Below are 26,052 nucleotides of genomic sequence, written 5' to 3' on the forward strand. Positions count from 1 at the left end.
GATTCGGATCTGGCTGTCGTTGCTCTGGCTGCCAGCTTCCTTATAATAGTTAATATAACAATGCTATGCTTATTGTGACGCCAGCTTCAGATGTATATGAATTCATCAGGCGGGTAATCAGGTGCCAACAATAGAGCAGGGAGAGCTGTTTTCGCTCATCCGGTTTTTTACAATTTGCATACACATACGTGAACTCGCTCCCTTTTTATTTATTTCTTCCTCTCTCTCTTCTACTTCTGCGTCTCCTCCTCGCGACGCTCTTTTTCTGCTCTTTCTCGACGTCGTTGTCGAATTTTTCGCACAGACAACACAGGAGCTAGTTGGGCCAAATTAAAAACCAGTTTGGCGCTCAAAATGCGTAATGTAATAATAAGCACTAGTGGGGCTGCCGAAAATCGGTGCTGACACATATTGTGCACGCATTTGCCTGAAAAAGAAAATCGCGCTCGGCTATAAGAATGGTCGTCTTTTGATCGCTCGTCCGATGCTCATGGGAATTTCACTTGTCTATCTTCCGAAATGCTGGTCCAGCCAACGCTGCAAATATTTACGTGGGCCTTTACCACACGTTGGAGCTGTGACGGTGTTAAGTTTCATCCTTGTGGCGTATGCTTTCCAACATTTTCAGTAATGTTGCACTCAGCTGGAATTTGAGTCAGTCCGAGTAAATAAAATTCCTCAATCTTTCTAATCAGATAAACGGATTTGACAGCTAAATTAATCGCTCTTCTCGAAGGTGTACAGTTTTACGAAGCGAATTTTTTGCTTTATGTAGAATGACACAAAGACTGATATACAACGTTTTTTCTATCTTGATTGAATGGAAATTTACCAAATTTACTCAAACAAACAAAAATAGTTTTAAAAAATATTTATATTCTATTGTGTGCTTTAAAATCTAGATATAAAAAACCAATTTATAATATTTTTAAATGGTTCTTAAGTATCAAGTCAAACAAAAAACCGTAAATGAATCCTATTAATTTTTCTTTTGTTCGAACAGTTGCGATCAAATTAAGTTAAATTATTTTAAAACGTTTTGCGAAGGATTATGTTGCGAATAGTCTCAAAGAACTGACCTGACCTTTTAATGCTTTACAATTTATTTGCAATGCACTGAAAAATATTTTGCGTAACAAACACAACTCTTATCTGCAAAACTTGGCCTTTAAAGGAATGAAAAGTTCGTACAATTCTGATGTGTCTCTCCATAAAGTAATAATTATTTCCTTGCAAAGAAAATTAGAGTCAGCCAATTTGATTCCCATAAATAGAAAACACGCACTGTGCTCTTGAATGGCTGATGATCAAAAGGAATAAAAAATTAATAAAGGTCTTTGACAATCTACGTCATTCGGAGCGTGATTGAACAATTGCGAACGTATTAAACTGCACACATACAAGAATTCCATATCTGCCCACTCCTTATTCAAACCAGAACGGGAATAGAATAGGAAAAATCTCAAGCAGCATTGCGCGATCACAATTAAAAATTCGAGAGGCATCTCCAAGCCGCGGCACTCACGGGAGCAATGATAATTTCGCTCGCGAAAAATGCAAATGGCGACCCGCGGCGCGCGTGGACGATGCAAGTTGCTAAAAGAAAACGGGCGAGTGAGCGAGAGAGGCGTACATGAATGCACACACAGCCCTACAAGCAGCAGCAGCAGCTTTCTTTGAGCACCGCACATTAAAAATCTTTAGCAAAAACACCCAACCAACCATAAAAGAAGAGAATAAAAAGCATATAGCTCGGCGCTTGGCGCCTTTCAGCGCGGCCCGCCGACCGCCGCTTTCATTCACATACTGATTTCGCGCACGGAGCGGTGCTCGAAAGATCACTCAAGAGTTGTTAATGACTGTGCAGTGCTGCAACCGCCCCCCGCGAGTGCGACCGGGCCTGCCGGAGCCACCGCCACCCTGCAAGTGCACACCACCGGGGGTGAGGACGCCGTCAGCCAAGCCTTGGCCGCCGCCAGACTCTCCAACGGACTACCCCCGTGGGCGTCACACTCGGCACCCAACTCCGCCCTGACTCCACCTACCTTGTGGCTCGGCCAACCGCAGTACCCGACAGGTAAGCACCCTTGCAGGGTCGGACCCCACGCGTGATTAATCGGGCGACCCGCGAAAAACAGCGAGCGCCTTACGCGCGTGTACCTGCGCTGCCCTCGCCCTACGCGTGCACTCATTACACACCATTATGCAGTGCGCACGCAATTTGCACGGTACGCGTACGTGAACAGTACATACTCGGCCCCCCGCGCGCTCTAGGTGTGCACGCGAGTGAACTGAACAGGTTTCTGCTGGCCGCTTTGCACACACAAAATGGCAGAGTGCCGCCGCCGCGATTTTTACTGCACTCTTTGAGCGTGATTGCAAATATTTGCGCTTTTTGTTTGCCGCCCTGATCGATTTTCGTTAGATTGAAACGCCACCAGTTTGCCGGAGATTATCGTTTTCAGATCGAACCTTGCATATTGCGAAACCCTTTGAGCGCGCCGTGAAATTTTTCATATTGCGAGGGCGCCGCATGAACAAAACAATTACTGTCTCTTTAAATTTCAACCTTATTCGGTTTTTTCCTCAACTCGAGTTTTAAAAATGGTGCAAATCTATTTTTATCTTTGACATTCGTGATTTTGCTATCTAAAAAATCAACGCCAGATTATTAGACATCGTTCTTAATTTCTTGATGCGTGCCAGACTTTGCAAAAATGATCACACTAAAACAGTGAAGATAAGATAAGTCGGTTTTATAATAGACCAAAGTGACCTGATTCTGCTAACACATTCCCCACATTCAATTACTTGTGACTATCAATGAATTTGAAATCAAGGAAATTAAATTTGGCCTTCTTAAGAAAGTGTATCTGAATTTTTGATGCATTTATAAAGCAAAATAACTGGTTTCATTGCCTATTAGACGTCTAATTTTAGAACGTATTTAATTGTTAATTTCGACACAATGATTTTCCGTGCTTAAAACTCGGCAATTAAGTCTGTCCAATTCTTAAAACATTAGTCGTTAATGATTTCTATAGTATTTTGCGTATTTTGAAATGAAAGAAAAGACTTTATAAGTTAATACCACGAAATATTACACCCAACTTGATATTTTTGGTCTATTTAAAGATAGCTTCGATAACTTCAAACAGCTCGGTGGTGCTCATTTGATCACTGCCATTCATTAAAGTTGTAATACTCCTGGAAAGGTCACAGATATAACAAGATAAAAATTGCGTTTGAAAAAAATACAAATTATGCAACCCGCTTGACGTGACAACCATGCATGTTGCAGCACGCAATAAAATTAATACTGTGGAATACCACGCGATTCAAATCATTTTCCATAAATTTTTAATTTTCTGACGCCTGCGTCATGTTGAAATACGAAAGAAGAAGTGCGATATCATGTTACAGTGAGTCATATATATATTATTTCCTGCTGGAGAGCGCGACTCTAATGCTCTCTCTTTGCAAAATGAGCTAAACGTGTATAGCTTATTGTACATGACCAATTTTTATCGCTCTCTTGCGACTCGTGATTAAATTATCTGTGGTCGAGTAGTGACTCACCTTGCAGATTATTAATTACTCACTAATCCGTCATGCTGTTCTGACAGGTCCCACCGTTCAAATAGAAGCCGCGCCGCCGCCTTCGCTGCCCCCGGTCGGTCTGCAACTGGTACGCGACCCGATGTCAGGCCATCTCATCCTTTTGCCGGCAGCTAACATCGGTAAGTTGATGGATAATATGCACTCTAGACTCAATCTATATGTCTCTAATTGACGCACATTCGAGATTGGATGTTGCACAAAGAGACTCCATCGGCGTTGGCGATGAATAATTATGTTTTTCATTTATCATCTTTTGTTTCAAGCAATACAATTGAGCACGACCAAGGCTAATCACCTCGCTTGAATGCCGCAGTCTTTCTTTGACCGTAGATAGAAAATGGAACATAACAAATAATTAGATGCATTATTCAGATAAATTTGATACACTGAAAGAATCGATTAATTTTACAACATTGTTGAAAGGAAGCAGAATTTTATTTAAATTAATCTGAAAGTAATGTTGAAAATGACAGCATCAGTTATTTAATGTTTATTTTTAAACATGTTCATAAAGTTAACTAAAATTCGGGCTGTGATTTTCAATTCAAATTGTTTGGAGCAATTTAAATTTTTTAATAATTTTCAAGTTTACGAAAGGAGAATTTGAAAAATGATTTTTGCAATGCGTTTCTTGTGTACAAAACAGACCACGTCCAACGCACCCTGCAAGTATGGCCAAACAACACGACAACGACGGCCAGTTTCCCACAAGCCCAAACGAGCCTGCCGCAACTGATGCTGCCGCAGACCAACACCGCCACCGGCACACAGCACATCACTGTGTTCCCCCAGCAAAACGACACAGAGTTCCGAATCCTGCTACCGCCCCAGCACCTGACCCAACAAACTCAGCAACCTGCCCAGTTGACGCTGGTCCATGAACCGATGAAGCAGTCACCTTGCAAGAAGGACATGATCGAGGCGCCCAAAATTGAGCTCATCGACCCCACCAAGTTGATCCCTTCCGATCTGAGTGGCACCCACGCTGCCCAGTTCCCTACCTCCTTTGTTTTCCCCGCGCAAACGGCGAATCAAGGACAGCCGGCGCAACAGCCAGCCACCCAGGTGCAATACTTCTACGAGCAAATCACTGGCACCACAGTGCAGATCTCGGCCCATCAAACCCAGCCCACCCCAACTCCAGCGGCTGTGACTTCTTCACCGGCGGTTTTGACTTTGGACACGGGAAGGAGATCACAGGTAGCTAGAAAGAGCACTCAATTTAGCCGATAAATAATATCCTTTTTTATTTTCACAAATTAATTCTTAGTTTCCTTAATCAAGAATATGCATATTTTAATCATTTATGCATTACTGTTGCAATGGTTTTGCATGATTTACTGTAAAGCTTTTAAGCTACTAAAATAATTGGCAGTATTATTCTACAGTTTGCAGCTCCGTCGTATAAATTATATTGATTTATTAATATGTAGAATCCGTTCTGAAAATAAATTCAGAACAAATTTTCGATTTTTTTTTTGTAATTTTTTTAGGAACTGATGAAATTTTGTCTTAATTGAAAATTAGTAAATGTCAATTGTAATTGAAGGATTTTAATGTTTTGAAAATTTACATTTCAACTTATTTTAGGCCACTTCACCGGCAAATCCCACTGAAGTTTGCCTAACCCCACCGCCTGAGACGATCAGCCCATCTACCAGTTGTCAAAATGAGAATGTGCCTGCAGTTCCGAGCAGCTCAACAACCGAAGAATCGTATCAAGAAAGCGCTGTGGACAGCTCGAGCTCTGAGGTGGTGGTCTCCTCAGAGGCGGAGGCAGCAGAGGTCAAAGTGCAAGACGCCAGCAACCAGACTGAAACTCCTCCTGTCAGCGAGGATGAAGTGTCCAGAGATGCTGCTTCCGAAGAAGACGCCCAAGATGAGCAGGTTTTGGAGATCGACCGCAAGGAGCCTGAAATGGCAGAAGTAGAGGAGCTGATTTCTCCCGAAACTACAATGCCTGAGGAACAGGAACCTGACGCGGAGAAAGAGGCTCAGCCTGTGGAGCAATCTGTTCCTAAGGCACCCCTTGTAGATTTGAGTGGCTTGGAGCTTTTGTCCAACAGCATCGAGCAGTTTGTTGAGAGAGAAAAGGAGGCTGAGAAGCAGTCGGCTGTGGCACCCAAACTTCAGCCTATTATTGGCGGGCTGGAGTTGTTGTGCGTCTTGGCCGAACACAGAAGGACTGAAGTAATTGAGAAAGAGAAATTGCAAACAGAAGAAAAACCTATCCAAGTTGAAGAAAAACTGGAAATTGAGCAAGAGGCAGAAGAGCCTGCTCCAGTGAAGCCAAATGTACCTGAGAAACACGACGTAAACAGAAATTACAAGAGCCCTAGCTCGGAGAAGAAAATTAAAAAATTCATCGCCAGTAAAAACATGCAGTGTTCAGATAATAGCACATTCTCTCAATCTACCAACTCCAGCAATGGGAATTCTGAGCTAGAGCTTCGCATGCAGCTTGCTGCGTTGCAGAAAAGATATAAAGCCAAGCAGAAAGAGCTGTCCAAATTGCAACAACCGAGAAGAAATTCTGTGGTGTCTGATGACAGTTGTAGCAGCCCAAACAAAAGACGCCCAGGGCGGCCAAGAAAGAGAAAACTTTCTCCATTACCTAGTCCGAAAAAAGCAAAAGTCATCAAAGAGGTCGAGAAGACTTTGGAAAAGGAGGAGAACATGCCATCAAAGTCCAAACCTAAAGACATATTGAAGCCTCCCACACTGAACACAAACAAAATATTGACTTCTCCTAAGTTCAAACCCAGTCTACCTGAAAAATTCGGGGCTAAGGCTGACCAAGAAAAGAGTTCTAAGGAGGATGACGTCAGCAGCTCTTCAGATGGAAGTTCCCAAAGCACATCTTGGCTCTCTGGAGGATTCTCTTCTTTCAAAAAGAGTGCCGAACCAACTTCAGCATTTACCTTTGGCACGACTAAAATGTCTGCTCCACTTATATCTGGAGGTAATTAGTAAAATTATCATTTGTAGCATCAAAATGCTAAGATTGTTACCCTATTTCAGTCGGGGAAAAGCAAAGATTCCAACCATTAGCGCCAGAACCTCTCTTATGGAAGGATAGCTTGACAAGTCTTACGAAAACTGGAACACATCAGGTACTTGGGTTTATTGCTCTTCTCTCACTCCATTGTTACCTCATTATTTTTACAGTTTGGTGAGCTGCCCTCAAACGGTTTAAAAAGAACCCCCCTGTCAAGCTCAGATCCAGAAAGTGACCAAGAAGGAGTATCGCCATCTCTTGTTCTCCCAAACTCCACGGAAGGCGCTGGTGGGTCTTCAAGTTCATCATCTTGCTCTTCCTGCTCGAGTTCGTCCTCTAAAAAGAGAAAGCCAGGTCGACCAAAGAGAAGAACCCCCGGAAAGTCAGACCAAACATCAACTGAGACTATCGTGGCGAAAAAACCGAGCATCAGTTTTCTTCTGAGTTCCACTTCATTTAGTTCGAGCTCAACATCTGAAAGCAGACCGAAAATCAGGCCAAAACTGAAGGCGGAAATTAAACTTAAAACCTCTCGCGATGACGAAGACGACTCTTGGTCACAGAAAAGCGAGCCTCCCACTCCGCCTGTAAAGGAAAACAACACGGCTCCCTGGACAAGCAAACCTGTGGCTGAAAGAGAGCGTCCAAGAACCATCGACGCAGCTCAGAGACTAGGCCCCAAGAAGCGACCATCAACTGGTGCCAGCTCAAAGTCTCCTGTGGCGAAGCAGCGCTCAAACTCGACCGAGAGCAAAGCCAAAAAGGTGTGTCCTGAGGTGAAAAGCCTGCCAAGAACAGCAAGAAAGCAAATGTCAAGCGGCTCCACTGAAAGGCCACTCAAGCGCCCTTCCATGGAATCGTGCAGCGCAATCAATGGTAAATACTTGCAATTATTATTATTTGTTCAGCATCAAAAATTTTGTCTATCAAACAGGCCATCTCTTGCCTTGCACTTTGAAAACTGAGGACCTGGAAGGCAAGCTTCGAGCCCTTAGAGTGGTCGGTGGTTTGGTTTACGCTGGACAAGTAACAGCAATCAGAGCCCCTGACGTCTATGGTATTACTTTGGATGGTGAAAGAGGAAACAGGCCTTATATTCTGTCTAGAGAAGAAGCTCTAAAAGAATTGGTAAAATGATCAAAATCGCCCAATTTCTTGTTTTTTAAATATTTAAATTACAGATTCGAGAGGTTCAGCCATCAAAAACTGAACAGTTACCTCCCGGAACCAGAATCTGTGCATATTGGAGCCAGCAGAGCAGGTGTTTGTATCCTGGAACAGTGGCTGAGCCTTCTAGCCCGGATCCGAATTTGGACATATGTTCAGTTAACGTTGAATTCGACGACGGTGACAGCGGAAGAATCACCCTGGAAGATATTCGCATGCTCCCTGCTGATTTCCCTATAGTTGGTGAGTCAGAATGTCAGTTAAGTCATTTTAAAGTACTAATAATAAAATTGCAGAGTATGACCCAAACCCATTGCTGTCTTTGGCAAAGAGGCGAAGAGCAGCGTCTGGTGCTAGCAGCACTGAAGGCAGGCGCACCAGCAGCGAGGTGCCATTGAATCCCCCACCAGAAGCCAGAGCTAAAAGTCCTGTAGCAGTAACTGCTGATGCTTTTAAGAAGGTATTTCATAACTTGCCCCTTTAGTTCAACTTTTTTAACCTTGTAAACTAGGGTGAAGATTCTACCAAGTCCTCGTCTTCCAAGCATCTCAGCGATGAGGAGCGGGAGCGCAAGAAGTTAAGGAAGATAGAAAAGGCAAAGAAGAAGGAAAAGCATCGTACACTGCTTGCAAGCGTCAAAATTAAAAATAAGATACCCAGCAGCCATAAGAAGCACAAAAAACACCACCACAAGCACCACCACCATAAAAGGAAGCACAAGCACAGAAAGCACAGTGACAAAGAGTTGTCAGGCAGTTGCGCATCAGACTCGTCAACGACCCCTGAAGTCGCAATGGCTTCCCCTCCACCAGCAGAACCAGAAGTGGCTGAGCCAGAAGTGGAGTTACCCCAGCCAGTGACTCCGGCCCCCAACGAGAAGAAAACAAAGGTATGTTGATATTGCATTCCACAGAAAAATGACTTATCTATTCATTTCTGGTGCAGTCTCCCAAAAAGAGACAAGAGAGACAGTCTTCTGGCGAAACCAAGAGTAAGATGGCAGCTTTCCTCCCTGCGAGACAACTGTGGAAGTGGTCTGGAAAAGGCTACAAGAGACCTGGTGGAAAAGGCAGGGGCAAGAAGGAATTTTACAAGGCCATTCAGCGAGGAAAAGAGACAATTAATGTAAGATCGATTGCATTAATCTGTTTCACTCATTTGCTTAATATATTCCAATTTAGATTGGCGACAGTGCGGTCTTCTTGTCAACCGGTCGCCCTGATAGGCCTTACATTGGCAAGATTGAGACAATGTGGGAGTCATGGGGTGGAAACATGGTTGTTAGGGTGAAGTGGTTCTACCACCCTGAAGAGACCAAGGGAGGCGGAAACCTGGACAAACTGAAATACCCTGTAAGAGCTTGAATTGGATTTTCCTTGTAACTGGTGCTGATGCAAATATTAAATTAAAGGGTGCTCTCTTTGAATCGCCCCACGCTGATGAAAACGACGTGCAGACCATTTCGCACAAGTGCGAAGTCATCCCCCTGGACAAATACACCGAGCGCCTGGGCAAAGAACCTTCGCGCTACGCGTCTATTTATGACAACAATGACATTTACTACCTGGCTGGTCGCTACGATCCTACAGCTGCTGTGCTTACAATGGAGCCAGGAGTGATTTAAAAGAAAACATAAGTACACATAAACTATTACACCACCCCTGCGAATAATTGAAAATTATTCAAGTTGCTATAAGTAGTCTAACCAGGGTGTCGAATTACTTTACCATAAAAACGGAGTTGATAAACTTTTGGGGCTGCATTAAAATCAGAAACTGATGTATATCGTGTGGTCATCCCCTCTGTTAAGGAATACAATACATACACACCCAATATTTATCACAACGTCCCTGGAGCAAAAGTTTGATTAAGATTTCACTACAATATCGTAAGCAAACAAAAATTGAAGATGAATGAACTGTTTGAGGATTTGCCACAAAGAACTGATTACACTGACTGCGGAGAAGATTTGAAAGTACATTTTATGAGATAATTTTGTATAATCACACTGACAGAAGGGAGGGATGGCAGGTATATTCTGTCCTTATGCTAAAGCTGTGTAAATAAGCCAAGACTGTGAGATAATTCCCCTGGCTCTTAAGAATACTTCCTCTTCGTTGTCTTTACTTGCAAATATTCTTCTACTCATTATATATTGGATTTTTCAATCCAAACTTTTCGCTCTTTTTTGTAAATGTAAAGTGTTGTCTCATTTTTACTGTGGAGAGCTGTGTCTAATCAATATCCTTATCGTATAATCTTATACTATTACCAATATGCATTGAGATAATAGTGTAGGCTACTGAATAATTAGATTTGTGATTTAGCAACTGGAATCAGAATTTTTCTTAAAGCACATTCCAGTTGCGTTGATATTGTGATTGGCCAATATGTTATACGATCTAATCTAGAAAAATTAGTCAGGCAAAAATTGCTTTGTTTCAAACAGCACCTCCACAAAAATCACACTGATTTTTTAAATGCTATAAATATAGACTGCTTTTTACGTCATCGTCAACACTTCCGCCATAATTTTTCTACTTGTTGCATTTTTCTTCAGCTTCATCTAGATTTTGTTAAAACATACCGATACGCTTAAACATTAGTTCTTTTAATGATCGAGGGGTTAAAATAAAGATAAAAAAATGTTTGACCATGCCCAGAAACACACAATATACACCGCTTACAGAGGAAGAACGTGAAAACATACGCTCTGGATCATGATCAGAGAAGATGAAATCAATTTTATTCTTGACTATGTTTTATAAGTGTATACCTTGTAAATAGATAGGCACACTACACCGACAAAGAGAAGATAAATACAGATCATAAAATATGTATGGAGGAATAATATTAGCAGCGGAATTATATGAATCAATAAAAGGAGGATAAAAATAAAAACGAACAAAAAGTTATACCTTTGAGCAAGTTTTAATGCAGCTATTCCATAACAATTAACTTTGTCTTCGAAATATATCGCAGATAACATCACATGATTTTTTTCAGAAGCTACAGCATTTCTGGTAAATGAAGAAAATAGCTTACAAGCTGTAGATTGAAAATCACTAATCTCTCAGATCCTCATCACTCAGCGATCGAGGCATCAAGCTGTTCCGCCTGTTGAGTAAATGCAATTTTATTTACAAGAATAAAACGGTGAAGACGTTATTAGTTTGTATGCAAGAAGTATTAGACACCACAACCAAACAGTACTTCATGCGACCGTTTCATAGAACTGCTTGTTCGAGCGAGTGTTACACATTTTTATTTTTAGCGGGGGGTATCGTCTCACCTGCTTCTGCCACCGTGGGTGGCGACGGGCCTCGGCAATCGAGAAGGTTTTGGTGGACACGGAGGTGGATGGCCAAAAGCAGTGTGTTGGTGTGACTTGGCCGAGGTAGGCAGTTTTATCGGTGGCAGCGGGGACATTGACATGTGCTGTCCGCGAGGTGATGAGGCCATCAGGTGCATTGCTTGACTCAAACTGGAATAATGGGCGTAATTAATATTGATAAAAATGTTTTTGGTCTATATTCAACCGTAAGATTGTGCGGAGGAGTGTGTACAACTAGCTATCTAAATATCTATGGTATATAAAATAATTTTTTATTTTACTACTGATACATTCACAAGGGCTGCTAGATTTACTCCATAAAAATTATATTGAAATGTGATAAGCAAAAATTCACCTGAAAGTCAGATCTGCTTGATTATTAATAGGAGGCAGAGGCGAATCCCTGCTTGAGTCGCCTGAACTACAAGCAGAAAGATATATTTAAAATTATTCGATTGCTTTATTATTCAAATAATTTAACTTTGATGTAAGATTAAAAGCTTTCAAGCCAAATTTTACATTTTTTAAGAGTTTTTGAAATACTGACCTTCCAGGAGTGCTAATTTGATATATGTCCGGCTCGCGTTTGTTTTTGTTGCTAACTCGGTAGGTGCGCTGCACTCTTGGCTTTCTCGGTGCGTAATGTTGGTGCGATTGGACTATCATTGGCGACGACACTGGACTAACAATAAATCCCCTGCTGGATGGATTCTGTCTCAGGAGAGGGTCTGGCTCCAAGTGTTGGCCATAGTCAGCCGTAAAGATTGGCGGAAGATTTAGGCGGAATGCGGTGCCCGGGGTCTCAATTTCGGGCTCTCTCGCGTTGAAGCTGGAGGTTTGAACTTCTCGCAGATACTCGGAATACAGCTCCTCCAGGTCATCAGGTAATGACAGAGATTTCTCTATTACGAAGAAGGATTATGAATATATTTGAACTACTATGAATTAATTTTCACAATTTTTCAAGCATTAAAAATATCATTAATTAATATAACTAATGACGTTGGTTTTAAAAATTTAAAAAATTCAAAATTGGTGTTTCGTCACGCTTTTCAACTGCTTGAAGGTAAAAAAATATCATGGAAGTCAAAGCTTAAAAAATATATATTTATGTTTGAGTCCACTTGAAACAAATAGTATTTACCTTCAATAAGTTGTCTCTGCTGCGTGATGATTTGATCACAAAGCTGTCGTTGTCTTTCATGCCTTCTGAGAGCGCTCTGTCTCCTTCTCAGCTCGTGCTCGCGAGCAAGGGCGGCACCATGCGCCTCCAACCTTTCTAGTTCCAACTCGTGCACCCTGCAGATCAGGGCAAGCAGCTCTCGTTCACCCCATTCACTACCAACTCTCTTTGAAAGTTCCTAAAATTAGAAAACAAACAAAATTTGCACACCTATAATAAAATGCTTTCTGTAGCATACTTGCTCCAAAATATTTGCCCTCTGCCTGCTCTTCTCCAAGTCGTTTTGAGCGTCCGCTCTGACTGCATTGAGATGTTCTTGCTCTCTTTCGATGCGGCATAACTCACGCCAAGCTTGCTGTGCCTCTTCCTCCAACTGTGTCGTGTAATCTGTTTATCAATTATAAAAAGGACTCGATTAATTTGCGAATTTTAAGGAAAAAACTAAAAAATTTGCAGTTATACGGTTTGAGAATATGTGAATATCAACCTGAGTCTTCAGGATCAGTGAGCGACTTTTTTGCCGATCTCCCCAGTCTGGCTGCCTTGTAAAGCTGCCCGTGTTTGGCCTCCCACCGCCTGAGGGTCAAGTTATACCTATCTGATAACATGCCCAGGCCCAGAAGTTGGCTGTCCACTTCCAACAATCTCCTCCTGGAAATTAATAATAAAAAATGTTTCTCCAGTGACAGATTTATCATCAAACCTAGCTCTCATCTGGTCCCTGAACGAAGCCAATATTTGCTCCTTGATGTCAGAAAGTTCGTCATTGGGAACTTGCTGCATGTGCATCATTCTTGACTGGTTTCTTATCATCACGGGGTGATGACTCTGATGGTGAATCCTCGGAGTGGGGATGTTGTTGCTATTATTGTTGTTACTCGGGATTACTTCGTCAGAGTTGGATCTGTTGAATTTCATATAATTGAAACGTTTTTTGAAACAATATTTTTGTTATAAAATTATTTTAATGCCAATTCGGGATTGCCATTATTTTACATTGAGCATATTAAATTTATGGTTTTTTTTGCGGATAATTTAAATCCCACAGATACTTGAAATGCCATTTTATTGCGATGCCGGTTATTTGGACCCTGTTAAAGGATCCTATCGATTACGGCAACTCAACAATAATGTTCGTTCAATGAAATTCCTAACTCACAAAAGGCTTTGTAATGGTCGCTATTTCGCTTAGGTTTACGAAAGCCTTGGTGTGCGGGCGAGGAATCAACGCACTTGATACCGCACACTTCAAATATCACGAGTAGAATGATTATTTCAGGCTGCAGCTTACTCAGGAAGCCAGGAAAGACCCTTCTGGCGGCCACCACAATTTATTTAAATTTTTAAAATAGTCTCGGGTTCAAATAGAGAACGAATCAATACCTTTCAACATCTAGTCTGGCTCTCATCATTTCGATTTCAGCCCTGAGCCTCTTCTTTTCCGCCCGGATGGTTGCTTGCGCGGCCATGTAGCCCGCCGGCCTGCTATTTTGAGCTGCGGCAAGGGAAATTCTGGCCGCCCTCTCCGCGTACAGGAGGGTGGTGCGTGATTCTTCGCGGTGCACTGACCCTGGAGCGACATGGGCGATCATGACGCAGCTCAGTTTGCTGCCGCCACCGGTCAAGGCGCCTTTCAGCAGTCGCGTCAGCTTGGAGTCGCGAAAGTTTATGTGGCGCACGTCGCCACCCCTCGCGAGCGCTGTAATACAATTGCCCAATGCTAGCAGAGACAGGTTGATGTGGGCACCCTCCTGCAAACGCTTGCCACGGTTCTTGAAAAGAAATTTTTTGTTATGTGGATGATTAATTGAAAGAACATATTAAATTACAAAAGGGTAAAATTTAAAAAAATGCGTGCGCACTAATTTAGTTACCCCGCCTAATATACAGTATAATGTTTTAACTATATACACAATGACTTTACTCCACGTTTCCTTCACAATGCCAACAAAAATTATTATAAAGTAGATTGCAGGTGTGATTTTTTTCATATACATTTTTAAACTAAAATCAGTTTTACCTGTGTCTGTGAGGCCCTTTCTGACCCAGCGAGGTCTACCATGAGCAAACGTCCTTCAGGTTCGCCATTTCCCACGACGGACACCTGCAGCATCGCGTGACTCCTTGAAGAAGTTTTGTTTGCTGCTGTGGGCTCCACCGAGCGCGCTTTGTTTCCCCTTTGCAGTAGTTTTAGAACCTAACGAGATCCGTCGGTGTAAAAAAAAAGAAAAGTCGGTGGAAATAATGCTCACCTCTTCTGTCGACTGCGCAAATACTTCGGAGAGGCCAGAAACTCTCACACCGCCACTGCTATCTTCTCGCAGCTCCAACTGCTGGGCGCTCGGATTAAGCAAGTCTTTGATTTTTTCATTATACACTTCAAGATAGGACATGGTGACTTGTCTCTTGGGCGCTGGCGCTGGTTTTTTCCGTCTTCTGCTTAACGGAGAGCTGCTTAGATCAGATTCGCTTCCGTCCTTTTCCTCCGGCAATTTCTAAATTATGAAACTTTAAACGTTTAACCATTGCTTACAATCATTTCCAAGTACCTCAGCAGCGGTTTCCCCGTCCAAAACCGCAGCCTCTTTGAAGAGATCGTCCAAAGCCCTGACCATGACTCCCGGTTCCTCTGCAGTGCCGACCATGGTGTAAGTTTTTCCAGCTCCTGTCGCGCCGTAGGCCAAAACCGTTGCATTTCCACCACGCACCACTTTTTCTACCAAAGCTCTAGTCGTGCCTTCGTAAACCTCTTCCTGAAAATGATATCAGCAAAAAATGAAGATGCCAAAAACCTTCATACCTGATTTGCGTCTTCATCTAGGACGAGATCGAACTCGTATTGTCGGTCTGACACCCTTTTCTGCCGTAAAATGTCCGTTCTCACGTTATCCTTTTCTCTCACTACAACTGTCTGCAAAATTTCAAGAGTTCATTTATTTTATCAATCAAAATAAAGGATTAATATTTTTGAATGTTTGTCATTATTTGCATCGATGGTGACATTGACTTTGTCACAGTGATCAGGGCAGCAACCACGTTCTTGGCCCCCTTTTTAACATTATTTACACACGACGCAAAACGCTGCCACCCTTCGCACCAATTGTCTCGTGCACACGCTTTTCTGACTTTGACCCACTTCTCTCTTTTGTGATGTTTAACGAGAACAGCAGGGGTGCGTGGGAAAATCAGCGAGCTCTTTTGTGCAGCGCGCAAAACTACAATCGGTGCCAACCCGGCGAGTTTTTACGCACGAGGAAGTAACCTTGCCTTTGCAATTTTAAGCTGGAAGCTGATTGATATTTTTCAAGAGCCAAGGTCAACGTTATGATTCGGGAAATAAAGGGGTAAAGAGTGTGCGGGCACGTGAACTTGCCCAAATAGGAAATATAATCTGGAAATCGATTCAAATTTGAATATGGTAATAGATGCGGTGAAAATCTAGAATTCATATTTATTCAGAGTGGACGACGGCTTTGGCGATCACGCTATTTCTCACTGTTTTTCTTCGCTGGCTCTTTGGATTTAAAAGCCTAATGAGAGCATTTTGTAAGTTACACTTGAATGAAAAATCGATGCTGGCTGGGACGGCGACGCAAACATGAATAATATAATCTGCTGGTTAACGTGTCCTGTATTGCTGTTGATTGTTGTTGTATGCAATTATTCCTTATCAGAAAGGACGGGGTTTGCACCTTCAAGGTCTGCAATTATTATCAACGTTGAACGTTTATTTGCATGTATAGCAGCCAACGAGTTATTTGCATAATACTAGATTATGATTCTCTATATCGATCGTTTTCTTATTTTGAACGTTCGCTATTCAGCAAAAGAAAAATTTCAATTCAAATTTTCCTTATAAATTTTGAAGGAATTTATAAACAGGTAAGGGTTTCTTCACTACCAATAGATGGATAGTTATACAGTTTGATAATATAAATCAATAGATTAAAACGACTCAGTTTAGGGGTGGCGTGTCATTTTTGAAGAAAATTGTATGCCATAAATGCAGCTGATAAATCTTAGGAATCATTCTGGACAGTTTAGTGGAATAAAGCTTTTGTTCAAAATGATTGATTTAGCAAATTATATGTCCCAATGCCTTTTGCGACTACAGTGTCCTTGTTCGATTTTTTTGCTTATCAGAGGTTTATTCAGGTAATGTCTTGCCAATAAACCTCTGGCCTCGGAGATTTTTGCTCAATCTATTTACCATCATCATTTCGTAGCGTAGCACGATAGTCGAGGCTGATTTTGTTGAAGCTGTATGATCTAACTAAGTGCCGCACAACTGAAACCAACCACTTATCCCACAATTGAAGAAAAGCTAACAAAACAATAGGAAAAGCGAACATTTTTGTTACAGCTCGCTTATTTTATAGCTTCATTGACCGATAATTATTGTCTCTTGTGTGAAACAAACTGACGAATGAAACGGAATGAAGGTTTGCAAAACTAAAAAATATTCAAATAAAAATTTGGTATTTAAATTAGTTTAAAAATACGCACTTTCTCATAGAAATAGTCGAGTGCCCAACAATTACGTTAAGACAGCGACGATTGTGTGCGTCTCGCACTTCCAGTAAGAAAATACAATAATCGAAATATTTTGTGTGCCCGAGAGTAATTGAACTATTTGATATTAAATATCTCAGCCCACTGTTCTTGCAATAATATTGATATTGTTCTGGTTGTGATAAATTGTGATATGTGATGCTCTCGAAATTGACCGACCCGTATATCGGGGTAAGCTATTTGTTTTAATGATTCTTTGTATATTTCTACAAGTTGAACAATTTTATCTTTCATCTCCATACTACTTTTACTGAACGTCACAGCAAAGAAAAATCAATAAAAAATTAAAACAAAAAATGCAAAAAATGTATGTTTGAAAACAGAGCCGCTATTGCTATTAAAGTAAAAGAAATTGAAGGTTTTTTGGCCGTGTTAATATGTATGATAAAGATTAAAATGTCAGTTTTCAAGTTATTTTATTTTCTATTACAACTCGTTGAGCTATAAACATTAGAAATTTATTCAATCGCTCTGTTAAGCGTCGATTTAGACACTTGAGGGGAAACACACGCGACCGATATGACCCCGCTCCCTTTGGCAGGACATTAGCTGCGGCGACTGAAATTTTCACTAAGTGCGAACATTCAATGCTAACGATCTGTCTGCAGGCACAACTGATACAATAATAAAAAGGGGTAGTATTTGTTCTTGACTCTGTGTTGCACAGCAATTAAAGATCAAAAGCAAACGTACCTTGTCGTCTAACGCGTACACCGACCTTCTGGCGTCCTTCCTGTCGTCATGTGGTCGCAATCTTACTGCAACCTGTAGAGGAAAAGTTCACAAATAAATGCGACACAACAGTGATTGTTAAAATATTACTGCGTCATTCTTGGAGTGCAGACATAGCAACAGGCTTTTTGACCTGATTTAATCAAATATCTGTGCTTTGATCGCAGTTTTAATCTTTATTTAGGCCATCGATGTATTAACTGTTATTTATCATTCCAAAATTCAATCGAGCTCCACTTTTAAGAATTATTATAACTCATTTTTTAACTTACAACAAGTCTGTCCTCTGGTGGGTTGTCAATTTTCTTCCCCCCTTTGGCCTTCAGTGGCTCTTCAACTTTCGGTAAAATTGGTACTGGAATTTGCACTTGCTCAAACGCCACCGGCTCCAGATCGAGTTGATCCTGCTCCGTAATAAGCATGTCGCCCAGGTCGTCCTCCTCGTTCTCCAGCTCGTCCTCTTCCTGCGGCGTCATCGTCATTTCGACGACCAATCAAGCACTTCAAACAATGGAAATTGAGCCGCCGAATTAGCCAGTTTGTTTGCCGAAGCAAACAGCCAAGACTGAGACGGCCGCTCGAGGGTGCACTTCTGCAACGCCGCCTCACTAGAGTCGCATGCGCTGCGCACCCCACGGAAAAAACAGCCCTAGGTCACGCTACGGGCCAAGGGTGGCCAAGAAAAGGAGAGCGTGACGTGCTATAAAGGCGGTGGCAAGAGGCGCGAATCGTAAACCCTAATTGCGAATTACAAGCTGCTTGTTTGCAGAAAGCTAATGCTCATTTAGACTTTATCGCTTATAATCCTTTGATTATGTTGCATGAAGAATTAATTTTAGTCCTATTCGGTTTGGTAAAAATTGACCCAGATGTTTAGTGTCTTATACGAAATCGATAATAATAAAGATTTCCCAACATGCAACTGTGGGCTTTGCCTTGAAATTATAATTTTCCGTCGAAAAAGAGCTGAAATATTTTTGTCACAGACACGGTCTTCCAGAATGCTAATGTAAGGTCCTAATTAACGTTTGGTAATGCAAAGAAGACAACTCACGCTCAGTTACAAAATATCTCTTTTAATAAATTACTAAATATACAATAAATAAATTAAAAAGCAGCGTAGCAAATTCAATCCAAGTTTGCTGATTCGTTTTGTTTTTGTATCACCATCATTAATTGCTAAAAGTCGGGGAATCCAAAGCCTCTTTCACAGAGACTTGTGTGTGGTACTGCATTTCAGGTAGCCTTCATTTAAGCGTGCGTCTGATTTTTGTTGACACCCAACATTTCACGAGCGGCTTTGGTCAACTTTTGAGAAACGACACGGGCGATGTGGCTGGACCTCTTCCAGACGAACTCACGGGTTTGCTCGTGGTCGTCATCGCTCTCGACGCGAACCTTAAAGAGAAATCAATAATAAAAGTCAGTATTTTAATTTTTTAATTCAGAAAAATATTCCACCTGCTTAGGCTGGAGGACCCTGATCGAGTGCATGGAAGCAATTCCATCCTGGTTGATCTTGAGTACCATGCGTCCACTCATCTTGTCAGTAGTGGCAGTCGCACTCCTCAGCTCCTTCTTGGCGCCGCGTCCGAACTGGGGAAGACAAATTCAATAAAAATGAGTGCCCGCCAAGGCCGAGCGGAGCTCATTTGAAATTAATATCAGCCCCCAGATTCCCACGTGAATTAATTCCAAAAGAGTTGCGTCGTACAATTTGCGTGCAAATCCACGCCTAACGCCTGTGAAATGGAGATTAGGCAACGCGCTCGACACGCACGCAAAACTGCTGGTCGACCTGCAAGTATTGACTCACCGCCTTCTCCACGCGCAGCACGAGGGGCCCGATGAGGAAGTTGCTCTTGATGGTCGAGTGGTCGGCGTATTTGTTGAACACGACATCGCCATCCCGTCGGACAGAGGACAGGCCAATAAGGGTGGCGTGGGCGCGCTGAGCTCTCAGCTGGTTCTGTCATTTATAACATTTAATTTGTAGTGCGCCGCAAAGCAGAAATTTAAAACAAAAACCAACCTTGTTGGTCTTCTTCTTCTTTTGGGTACTGCCGACGTTGAGGGTGCGGTGACTGCGGACGCGCTTGGTCCTCGTCAGGGGAGTTTCCGACTCGGACGATTCCTGAGTCAGGTCGACGACTTCGTATGCGGGACCGACATTTGAGGCACTGGAAAATTATTTCTTAACTATCAAAATGTTTACTGCATTTTTTTACAAATTTTGAGTTAGTTAAGATTTTTTTCAACAAAATCCATGAAGATAAATTTCAGAAACCATCGTAAAGCTTAGCCAGGAACACAACTTTAAAATTGACCTAACTGATCAAATAGAAAAATAATTATTAGCTATTTTGGGTATGAAATTAATTTTTCAACACATTTTTTGCTATTGATAAACAAAAATCAAGATTTTTTTTTTAGCAAATTATTTCTTTTTTTTTCATATTATGCGGTGTGGTTTTGAGAATAAAGTACTTACTTTTCCAAGCTCTGGCCCTTCGGCTTGCTGACAGGTTTACGACTAGGCGTTTGCGATCCACGAGTTAGTTTGATGGACACAGGGTCGAAAGTCTGCTTGAGGACTTCATTGATTTTGCCAATGATGGAGTCCACGAACTCGTTGTACTTGACCAAATGGGCGGCGGGAATGTCTTGGCCCTTCAGAGAGCCTGGCACCGCGATCGAGAGAGTAAAGTTAGTCTCGACGAACAGATTGCAAGTCAACAAAAGAAGCGTGGATTTTACCAATTCACGCGTGAAAGTGGCATTCTCTCTCGTGAAAAGAGATGCACTTTTTTGACCGCGTCCCGACAGAAATCAAGTGGTTAAATAATACAAGAAGGGGGAAGCCACAGCGGAATCAATTTGCCGATGAAAAGTACTTTGCCTGCGCTCCCTTGCTGAATTATTCATTGGAAAATAGTCAAGGAAGGGTCGCATTCGTGCTTCTCGACGAACTTTTGGTCCAAGCGTCGCCGAAGAGAAGAGTTTGAGATTGATGATGATGTAACTTTGCCCATTAGTAGCACATCATTGAGGTATTAGAACACATAAAATTGATTAGTGGCATTCATTTGTTAATGTGTTTTGCCTTCTTTTCTTTGTTATTTTTAATGAGTTATTTCGTTATTTCATGCTCAAAAGAGTGTGAGTTATTAGATTAACTATTTTGTGGTTTAGAACAGAATGCCTGGTATTTTATTTGTTTGTGAGTTTCTTTTAACTGAAAGTTTGATTTTATTATGTTTCATTAATAAAAGGAGTTTTAGTCACAAATGTTTTTTTAAATGTGTCTTGTTTTAGTTAGATCAATTTTTGCAATAAAATACAGGGGGTCTTATATTGAGAGTTGACTCTTGAAAACAAAATTAACTTTTTAGCTTAAAATTTTTAATTTGTTTGACTAGAAATATAAGCAATCTGAATGTTAATTGCTATAGCAGAAATAATGATTTGATCAAGCCTGGGAGCATTCTGTTCTTCGCAAAATGTCCTGCCGCCTCTTAGTCTGATGATGGTGTGATGCGCGCTTGGAGTGTCTTTTTGTGGTGTGTAAAAGGGAGTGTTATGTATAGCAACATAAGAGTCTAAAGTATGTGTGTGTGTGAGCAAGGTGTGTGTAGGTCATCTGAAAGAGGCCGCTAAGGCGGAAGCTGCTTTATTATTATGGAGAAGATGTTAGTAGGCCAGTACGTAAAATATATGTGTGCATGTAAAGAAGCTGCTGTTGCTATGATAACGGGTTCGCCGCGCGCTCCTCGATCATTGTGGATATTTTATTTACGAACTGCCGCTTTTTACTCTCGGATATGGCCAATGGGGCCTATGTAAATAACTCGGGATGTTTTTGAGAAAAGTCCGAAAGAAAACTAGTGAGTGTGCGCGCGGATATTGTGCTCGAAGAGACCGTTTCCTCGACGAATCAGGGTCACTTGAGGCAGAGTCGTTGACACTTTTCTTGCTAATTGCCTTGCATTCTCTCCGCTTCAGCAGAGAAATTTACTGATCCGCTTTTGGCGTTGGAAATTCCTCTACGAACTTAAGATACGCCGCAGAATGTTATTTTGACAACGGCATTACCTTTGAACAGGAACTGTTCTTGCTCTTGAACGTAACCCGCTAGCAGAGAGGTTTAAAATATTCACGATTTACCAAACTAACCGTATCTAAAAGAAGAGGGCAAAAAAATGTATCCTATTTTTCCTGTGATAAAATTTATATAAATTACGTAAGTTTCTTCTTTACATTATTTCTAGCAATTTACCATTTTTAATTGATCTTTTTGGTAAGACATGCTAAATATAAATCATTTTATAAAAATAGTTTGAATAATTACTTTTTACTTCCGAGAATTTCTTCTTGGCGTTAGTCAAATTAATAGGCATGTTGTGCCGCGCAAAAACTCATATCCAAGAGCGAATTTAAGCAACACGTGTCGAGCTGACGTGCTATCAATCACATCGCGGAATGTGGAATTTATTATGAGCATCGGGCGGCAGAAACAAAGGCAATGAAATCACGCCCAAGCTCGCACCTTTTTATTCACGCGTGGCAGATCGAACGGTAGTACAAAATAAGCGCTGAAAAAGGCGTCATGCATTGCTACCGTTTGCAATCGCTCGCGAAGAAAAGTTTCCTCTGTCCGCACCACCGCACACGAAAACTCGCCGATTCAATGCTGACAATCGCAGCTTTGTTTCCTCGATTTCCAACACGGTCGTCTCTAGGTCACGAAATGAGAAGGTCTTTCACCCTTTTTGATCTTTCCGTTAACCCGTATATATATCATAGCACAGCAAGCACCGTATCATCCGCGCGTATTAATGGCCACTCACACTGCCTCGCGCGCGCATAATGTGTGCATATACGCTTAAACCAGTTCTTCGGCTCGCTGTAAAGTCATCTCGCATGCACTTTTCAGTATGTTTAAATAGCGCCAGCAGCGCGCCTCTTCCTCAAAAAGCGAAATGTGTGTGAGGACAGGTGTGTCAGAATTTGAAAGGTCTTGGCACCAATTTGAAATTCTATGCATTTATTTCAACGTGGATTTTTTCAAATTGAGCCAAACAAACTCGTGTCTCGTGAAATTGTGCGTGTTGATGTTTGCATGAAAGTCAGTTTAAAGAGTGATTAAACCACCAAAATAGAAAATCTAACGGACTCACGTGATCTCTTCTGCGTGAGATCGTCATCATCATCATCATCCTCGTCGTCTTCGTCTTCGACGGTTTCTTCATCGTCCTCATCCTCTTCGTCATCGTCCTCGGTTGACTCATCTTTTTCGGCCTCATCATCCTCCCCCAAATAATCCTCCAATCCTCCCTCGCTGGGTTTTTTAACGTCGTTATTGGTACTACCTGCGCCGACTGAATCGTAGACCTCGTCCAAATCATCGTCGGCATCATCGTCGTCATCCGGCTTTACGGTGTCCTTAATGACTTGGGCAACTGGTGCACTTGTGGTCGCGACTACGGGTGCTTTGCTTGGCTTCGGCTTAGGTGGTGACTCGTCATCGTCGTCGTCATCATCTTTTAAAAATTAAAATTTTTAAAGTCTTCTAAAGAGCTCATGGTTCCAAAATCGATTTGTGTTACTTGCACGTTTAAGTACCAACTTTCTTAAACTAATTTGAAATCATATTCTAAATTCATGTATCAATATAATTGACTCTTTAAGTCTTACTTAATTGTATTTTTTTAAATGATGATGAATTTGCATGTAAATATGTAAATATGTAAATATTTTCTGTTGAATTTGCCGTCTTATTGTTAGGCGGTTAGGTGTCTAAAATGTGTCAATGAACGGTCATGGGTCAAGCGTATAGTATAAATTTTGGAAACAAATTAGAGGAAGTTTCAAGCAAAGAGCTAGAAGTGACAGAAGCGTACAGAGGAAGTGAAAAGGTGCTACCGCCAGACCGATTGATCCACTCATTGTCACATCCAAGAAGAGTTGAATAAAAAGAGCAGCTGATTATTGTAGACAAACAATTGTCAAGTTTTTTTTATTACTTTTTAGCACATGTACACTGCGACATTAGAGGCTACGAATCTGCTGAAGAGCACATCATATATAATTCGGTCAAAAAGCAATATTCCGCATCTTTGGTCTGTTGAGTGATCGATTACTGTTTATACAACTGTTCACCACCATCCCATTGGCTGTACAAGCTGATTTTGCAATGAATGGCAGAGCAGAGAGCATAAAGTAGACATTGAAAGGAGTCGCCGGCGCGCGTGTGCTGCACCGGCGTGTGTGTTTTGTATAGGATGTCTGAATGGCGAGGGGTGTGGTGATGTTTGTTTAATTTTTCGGACTTTTTGCTGTCCGGGTCGGTGTCCAATTAGTCAAGAGAGTCGTCCTCAGTCAGTCGTCACGTGAGTTCAATGTCGTTAGTATACAAATGAGCATAGTATTTTGTTCGTTCGCGCGTAATAAATTAAATAAATAAATTAACACAAAATACAGTATGGAAATAAATTACTACAAAAATACACATCTGGTGTGTGTGTGTGAAACAATTTCGACAAACCCGTGATTTTCGAACCCCGAATGAACTTTAACAAATTGAAAAAAGCTTTTTACTAGATTCACAACTTTTGAAATTTCACTTGATTTTTTGATTCAATCTCCCACCCACGGATGTTGGTAATTGCAAAGTGGAGGTGGGTTAAGAGTTGTGGTGTTTGGTGATCGCACTTTGCAATCGCAGCAGGAGTTGTTCTGCACCTTATTCTAAGCTTTCGAAAGTCCGTGGCTTCTCGCTTGCGATTTACGCACTCAACCCACCTGCGAGAATGTCGTCAAAGAATCTGTCGAGGTAATCCTCGTCGTCATCCTCTTCTTCATCGTCTTCGGCTTCATCGTCCTCCTCCTCATCGTCATCATCATCATCTCCAAGAGCCTGAGAAGCAAAATTTCCCCGTTGTATTAAATTCTGAACTCCACCACGTTTTCAAACACACAAATCATTTTTTCCCTAATAAAACTTACGTCTTCAATGTCGTAGTCATCATCGTCATCGTCCTCATCGTCGTCCTCCTCTTCAGCGGAGGCGGCGGGGGCAGCAGCGGCAGCGGGGGCGCTGGTCACAACCTCGGCAGAGGGAGCGTCACCCTGTCTGCCCATGACCTTGTGAGAGGCACCATTGGTGATGGGGGTTGCGTTGGCGGCGACAGCGGCTAACACCACCAGAGCCAGGGCGATCGAAGTCCACTTGGTCATTCTGAAAAACACCGACAACTCAGCGCTGGCTCAACAGGTGCCTGGCCGCGGAGTGCTTTGGTCTGCCTGCCGAAACCGTTTTGATGACCACATTCCTGCCGCCACGCTTTTTACGTCTCCCTCTCGATGGCCGAGTCACGTGGTCCCATCCCGTTACTAATCGCCGTCTCCCCGCCGACAATTAACACCACAAATTGGCGAGTGCAATAAAAAAGTAGGGCTTTTACGGCAAAAGCGCTTCCGTCGAGAGAGAAAGAAAGATTTAGCCTTGACATTGACCGAGCAGCGAGTGGAAAGGACGGGTTGTTCGTTGATCAGAAGGAAAATCCAACGGCAGTTTCGTTAAATTGCAAAAAAACACAGATACACGACTAGAGAATACGGAAAAAATAAGTTGCTGGAAATTAGGAAAAAAACGAAATAATAAAGTATTCTACGTAAAAGTACAATAACTGTTCAAAAAGCAATATCAAAATTCCGACTTGCGTTTGGTAGTTTGCATCGGATGAGAAAACCACTTTTCCAACTATGATGGGCGAAATTGACGGAAAATCGCACTTGCTAGCACCACGTATAGCTGGCCGGCAGAAGGCAAAACAACTTCGCAGGGAGTTTGTGTGTGTGCAAGATAATCACCTGTAGATGTGTGTGTGAGAGAGTAAATCCAAAAGCACTGAAACACTCGTGTTCTCGCGGACGGCACTTGTTGGTCCTGCGGATGTTGGTGTTCACGCTCTTTTGATTGAATAAAACCGGTGATCACGGAACTTGACTCTATATACCGCCGCGTGACGTCATGCGACCTGCGCAACCGTACTGCGCCTTCTTCAAAGGTACTGGTGGTAATCCAGGTCACTTTTGTGGAAAAGGCGATGCGTATACTCAAGCGAAGCGCTGGCCAAATGACTGGTAAAAAAGGGTTTGGGGTTTTGGGGTGATTTATTTGAAATTTTAGTGTCAAATTTGAATTATACATTTTTTCGAATTAAATGTTTAAAAACGTTCCAAATTAAGTTGGTCAGTTGGTTACTAAATAAGAACTAGAATACACGCGTCTCTTTCTCTAGGACGTGGCAAGCGCGGCTGAGAGAAACGGGATTAAAATGGCTCGCCAAAATTCTTGCATATTAATAAGGTCATTTACAGCACCACCGGGACACAGAAAATTTTGATAATGACGTAAATGGAACACTTTTCAAGCCACCTGAG

At 41.9% G+C, this 26,052-nt stretch overlaps 3 protein-coding genes across 5 annotated transcripts in view; 1 reads left to right on the plus strand and 2 right to left on the minus strand.

The window, feature by feature from the left end:
- wge (winged eye) overlaps window positions 1-10,701 on the plus strand; it is a 106,450-nt gene extending 95,749 nt beyond the window's left edge. For both annotated transcript variants that reach the window (XM_065483843.1, XM_065483844.1), the window contains 13 exons: window positions 1,868-2,077; window positions 3,627-3,740; window positions 4,268-4,821; window positions 5,212-6,583; window positions 6,643-6,734; window positions 6,790-7,495; window positions 7,554-7,747; window positions 7,801-8,029; window positions 8,083-8,246; window positions 8,298-8,675; window positions 8,732-8,911; window positions 8,968-9,138; window positions 9,198-10,701. In XM_065483843.1, the coding sequence (XP_065339915.1) occupies window positions 1,868-2,077; window positions 3,627-3,740; window positions 4,268-4,821; window positions 5,212-6,583; window positions 6,643-6,734; window positions 6,790-7,495; window positions 7,554-7,747; window positions 7,801-8,029; window positions 8,083-8,246; window positions 8,298-8,675; window positions 8,732-8,911; window positions 8,968-9,138; window positions 9,198-9,410 (4,577 nt within the window). In that variant the 3' untranslated portion in view covers window positions 9,411-10,701. The remainder of the gene's footprint in view (window positions 1-1,867; window positions 2,078-3,626; window positions 3,741-4,267; window positions 4,822-5,211; window positions 6,584-6,642; window positions 6,735-6,789; window positions 7,496-7,553; window positions 7,748-7,800; window positions 8,030-8,082; window positions 8,247-8,297; window positions 8,676-8,731; window positions 8,912-8,967; window positions 9,139-9,197) is intronic.
- A 62-nt stretch (window positions 10,702-10,763) lies between these two features.
- Kif19A (Kinesin family member 19A) lies at window positions 10,764-18,390 on the minus strand. Of its 2 annotated transcripts, XM_065483845.1 has the most exons (15): window positions 17,880-18,390; window positions 17,569-17,640; window positions 15,104-15,214; window positions 14,853-15,056; window positions 14,556-14,798; window positions 14,324-14,500; window positions 13,687-14,075; window positions 13,007-13,207; window positions 12,791-12,954; window positions 12,542-12,690; window positions 12,265-12,481; window positions 11,668-12,022; window positions 11,476-11,541; window positions 11,079-11,270; window positions 10,764-10,903 (listed from the first exon to the last, which is right to left on the minus strand). In XM_065483845.1, exons 1-15 carry the CDS (start codon window positions 18,087-18,089, stop codon window positions 10,852-10,854), a joined length of 2,802 nt encoding a protein of 933 aa, XP_065339917.1. In that variant the 5' UTR covers window positions 18,090-18,390; the 3' UTR covers window positions 10,764-10,851. The 2 variants fall into 2 exon arrangements, with proteins under 2 accessions (XP_065339917.1, XP_065339918.1); XM_065483846.1 differs by lacking the exon at window positions 11,476-11,541 and having other exon boundaries at window positions 17,880-18,389.
- A 272-nt stretch (window positions 18,391-18,662) lies between these two features.
- Window positions 18,663-25,614, minus strand: ect (ectodermal). Its single transcript, XM_065483847.1, has 9 exons — window positions 25,480-25,614; window positions 24,613-24,844; window positions 24,409-24,523; window positions 22,785-23,147; window positions 20,099-20,288; window positions 19,640-19,787; window positions 19,424-19,576; window positions 19,069-19,203; window positions 18,663-19,005 (listed from the first exon to the last, which is right to left on the minus strand). Exons 2-9 carry the CDS (start codon window positions 24,841-24,843, stop codon window positions 18,859-18,861), a joined length of 1,482 nt encoding a protein of 493 aa, XP_065339919.1. The 5' UTR covers window position 24,844; window positions 25,480-25,614; the 3' UTR covers window positions 18,663-18,858.
- Between the last annotated feature and the right edge of the window lie 438 nt (window positions 25,615-26,052).

Source organism: Cloeon dipterum, chromosome 3, assembly GCF_949628265.1.
Source record: "Cloeon dipterum chromosome 3, ieCloDipt1.1, whole genome shotgun sequence".
Classification (NCBI taxonomy): Eukaryota; Metazoa; Arthropoda; class Insecta; order Ephemeroptera; family Baetidae; genus Cloeon; species Cloeon dipterum.

Excerpts from the sequence above, each read along its gene's own strand:
- ect (XM_065483847.1), bottom strand. The coding sequence starts at position 24,843 with ATGACCAAGTGGACTTCGATCGCCCTGGCTCTGGTGGTGTTAGCCGCT. Across the intron at positions 19,788-20,098 it reads AAGGGCCAGAGCTTGGAAAA|TGCCTCAAATGTCGGTCCCG; the intron begins GTAAGTACTTTA and ends ATAATTTTCCAG. Across the intron at positions 19,577-19,639 it reads AGAAGAAGAAGACCAACAAG|AACCAGCTGAGAGCTCAGCG; the intron begins GTTGGTTTTTGT and ends TATAAATGACAG.
- Kif19A (XM_065483845.1), bottom strand. The coding sequence starts at position 18,089 with ATGACGATGACGCCGCAGGAAGAGGACGAGCTGGAGAACGAGGAGGAC. Across the intron at positions 14,799-14,852 it reads ACGGGGAAACCGCTGCTGAG|AAATTGCCGGAGGAAAAGGA; the intron begins GTACTTGGAAAT and ends TTCATAATTTAG. Across the intron at positions 12,482-12,541 it reads GGGCAAATATTTTGGAGCAA|GAACTTTCAAAGAGAGTTGG; the intron begins GTATGCTACAGA and ends TTCTAATTTTAG.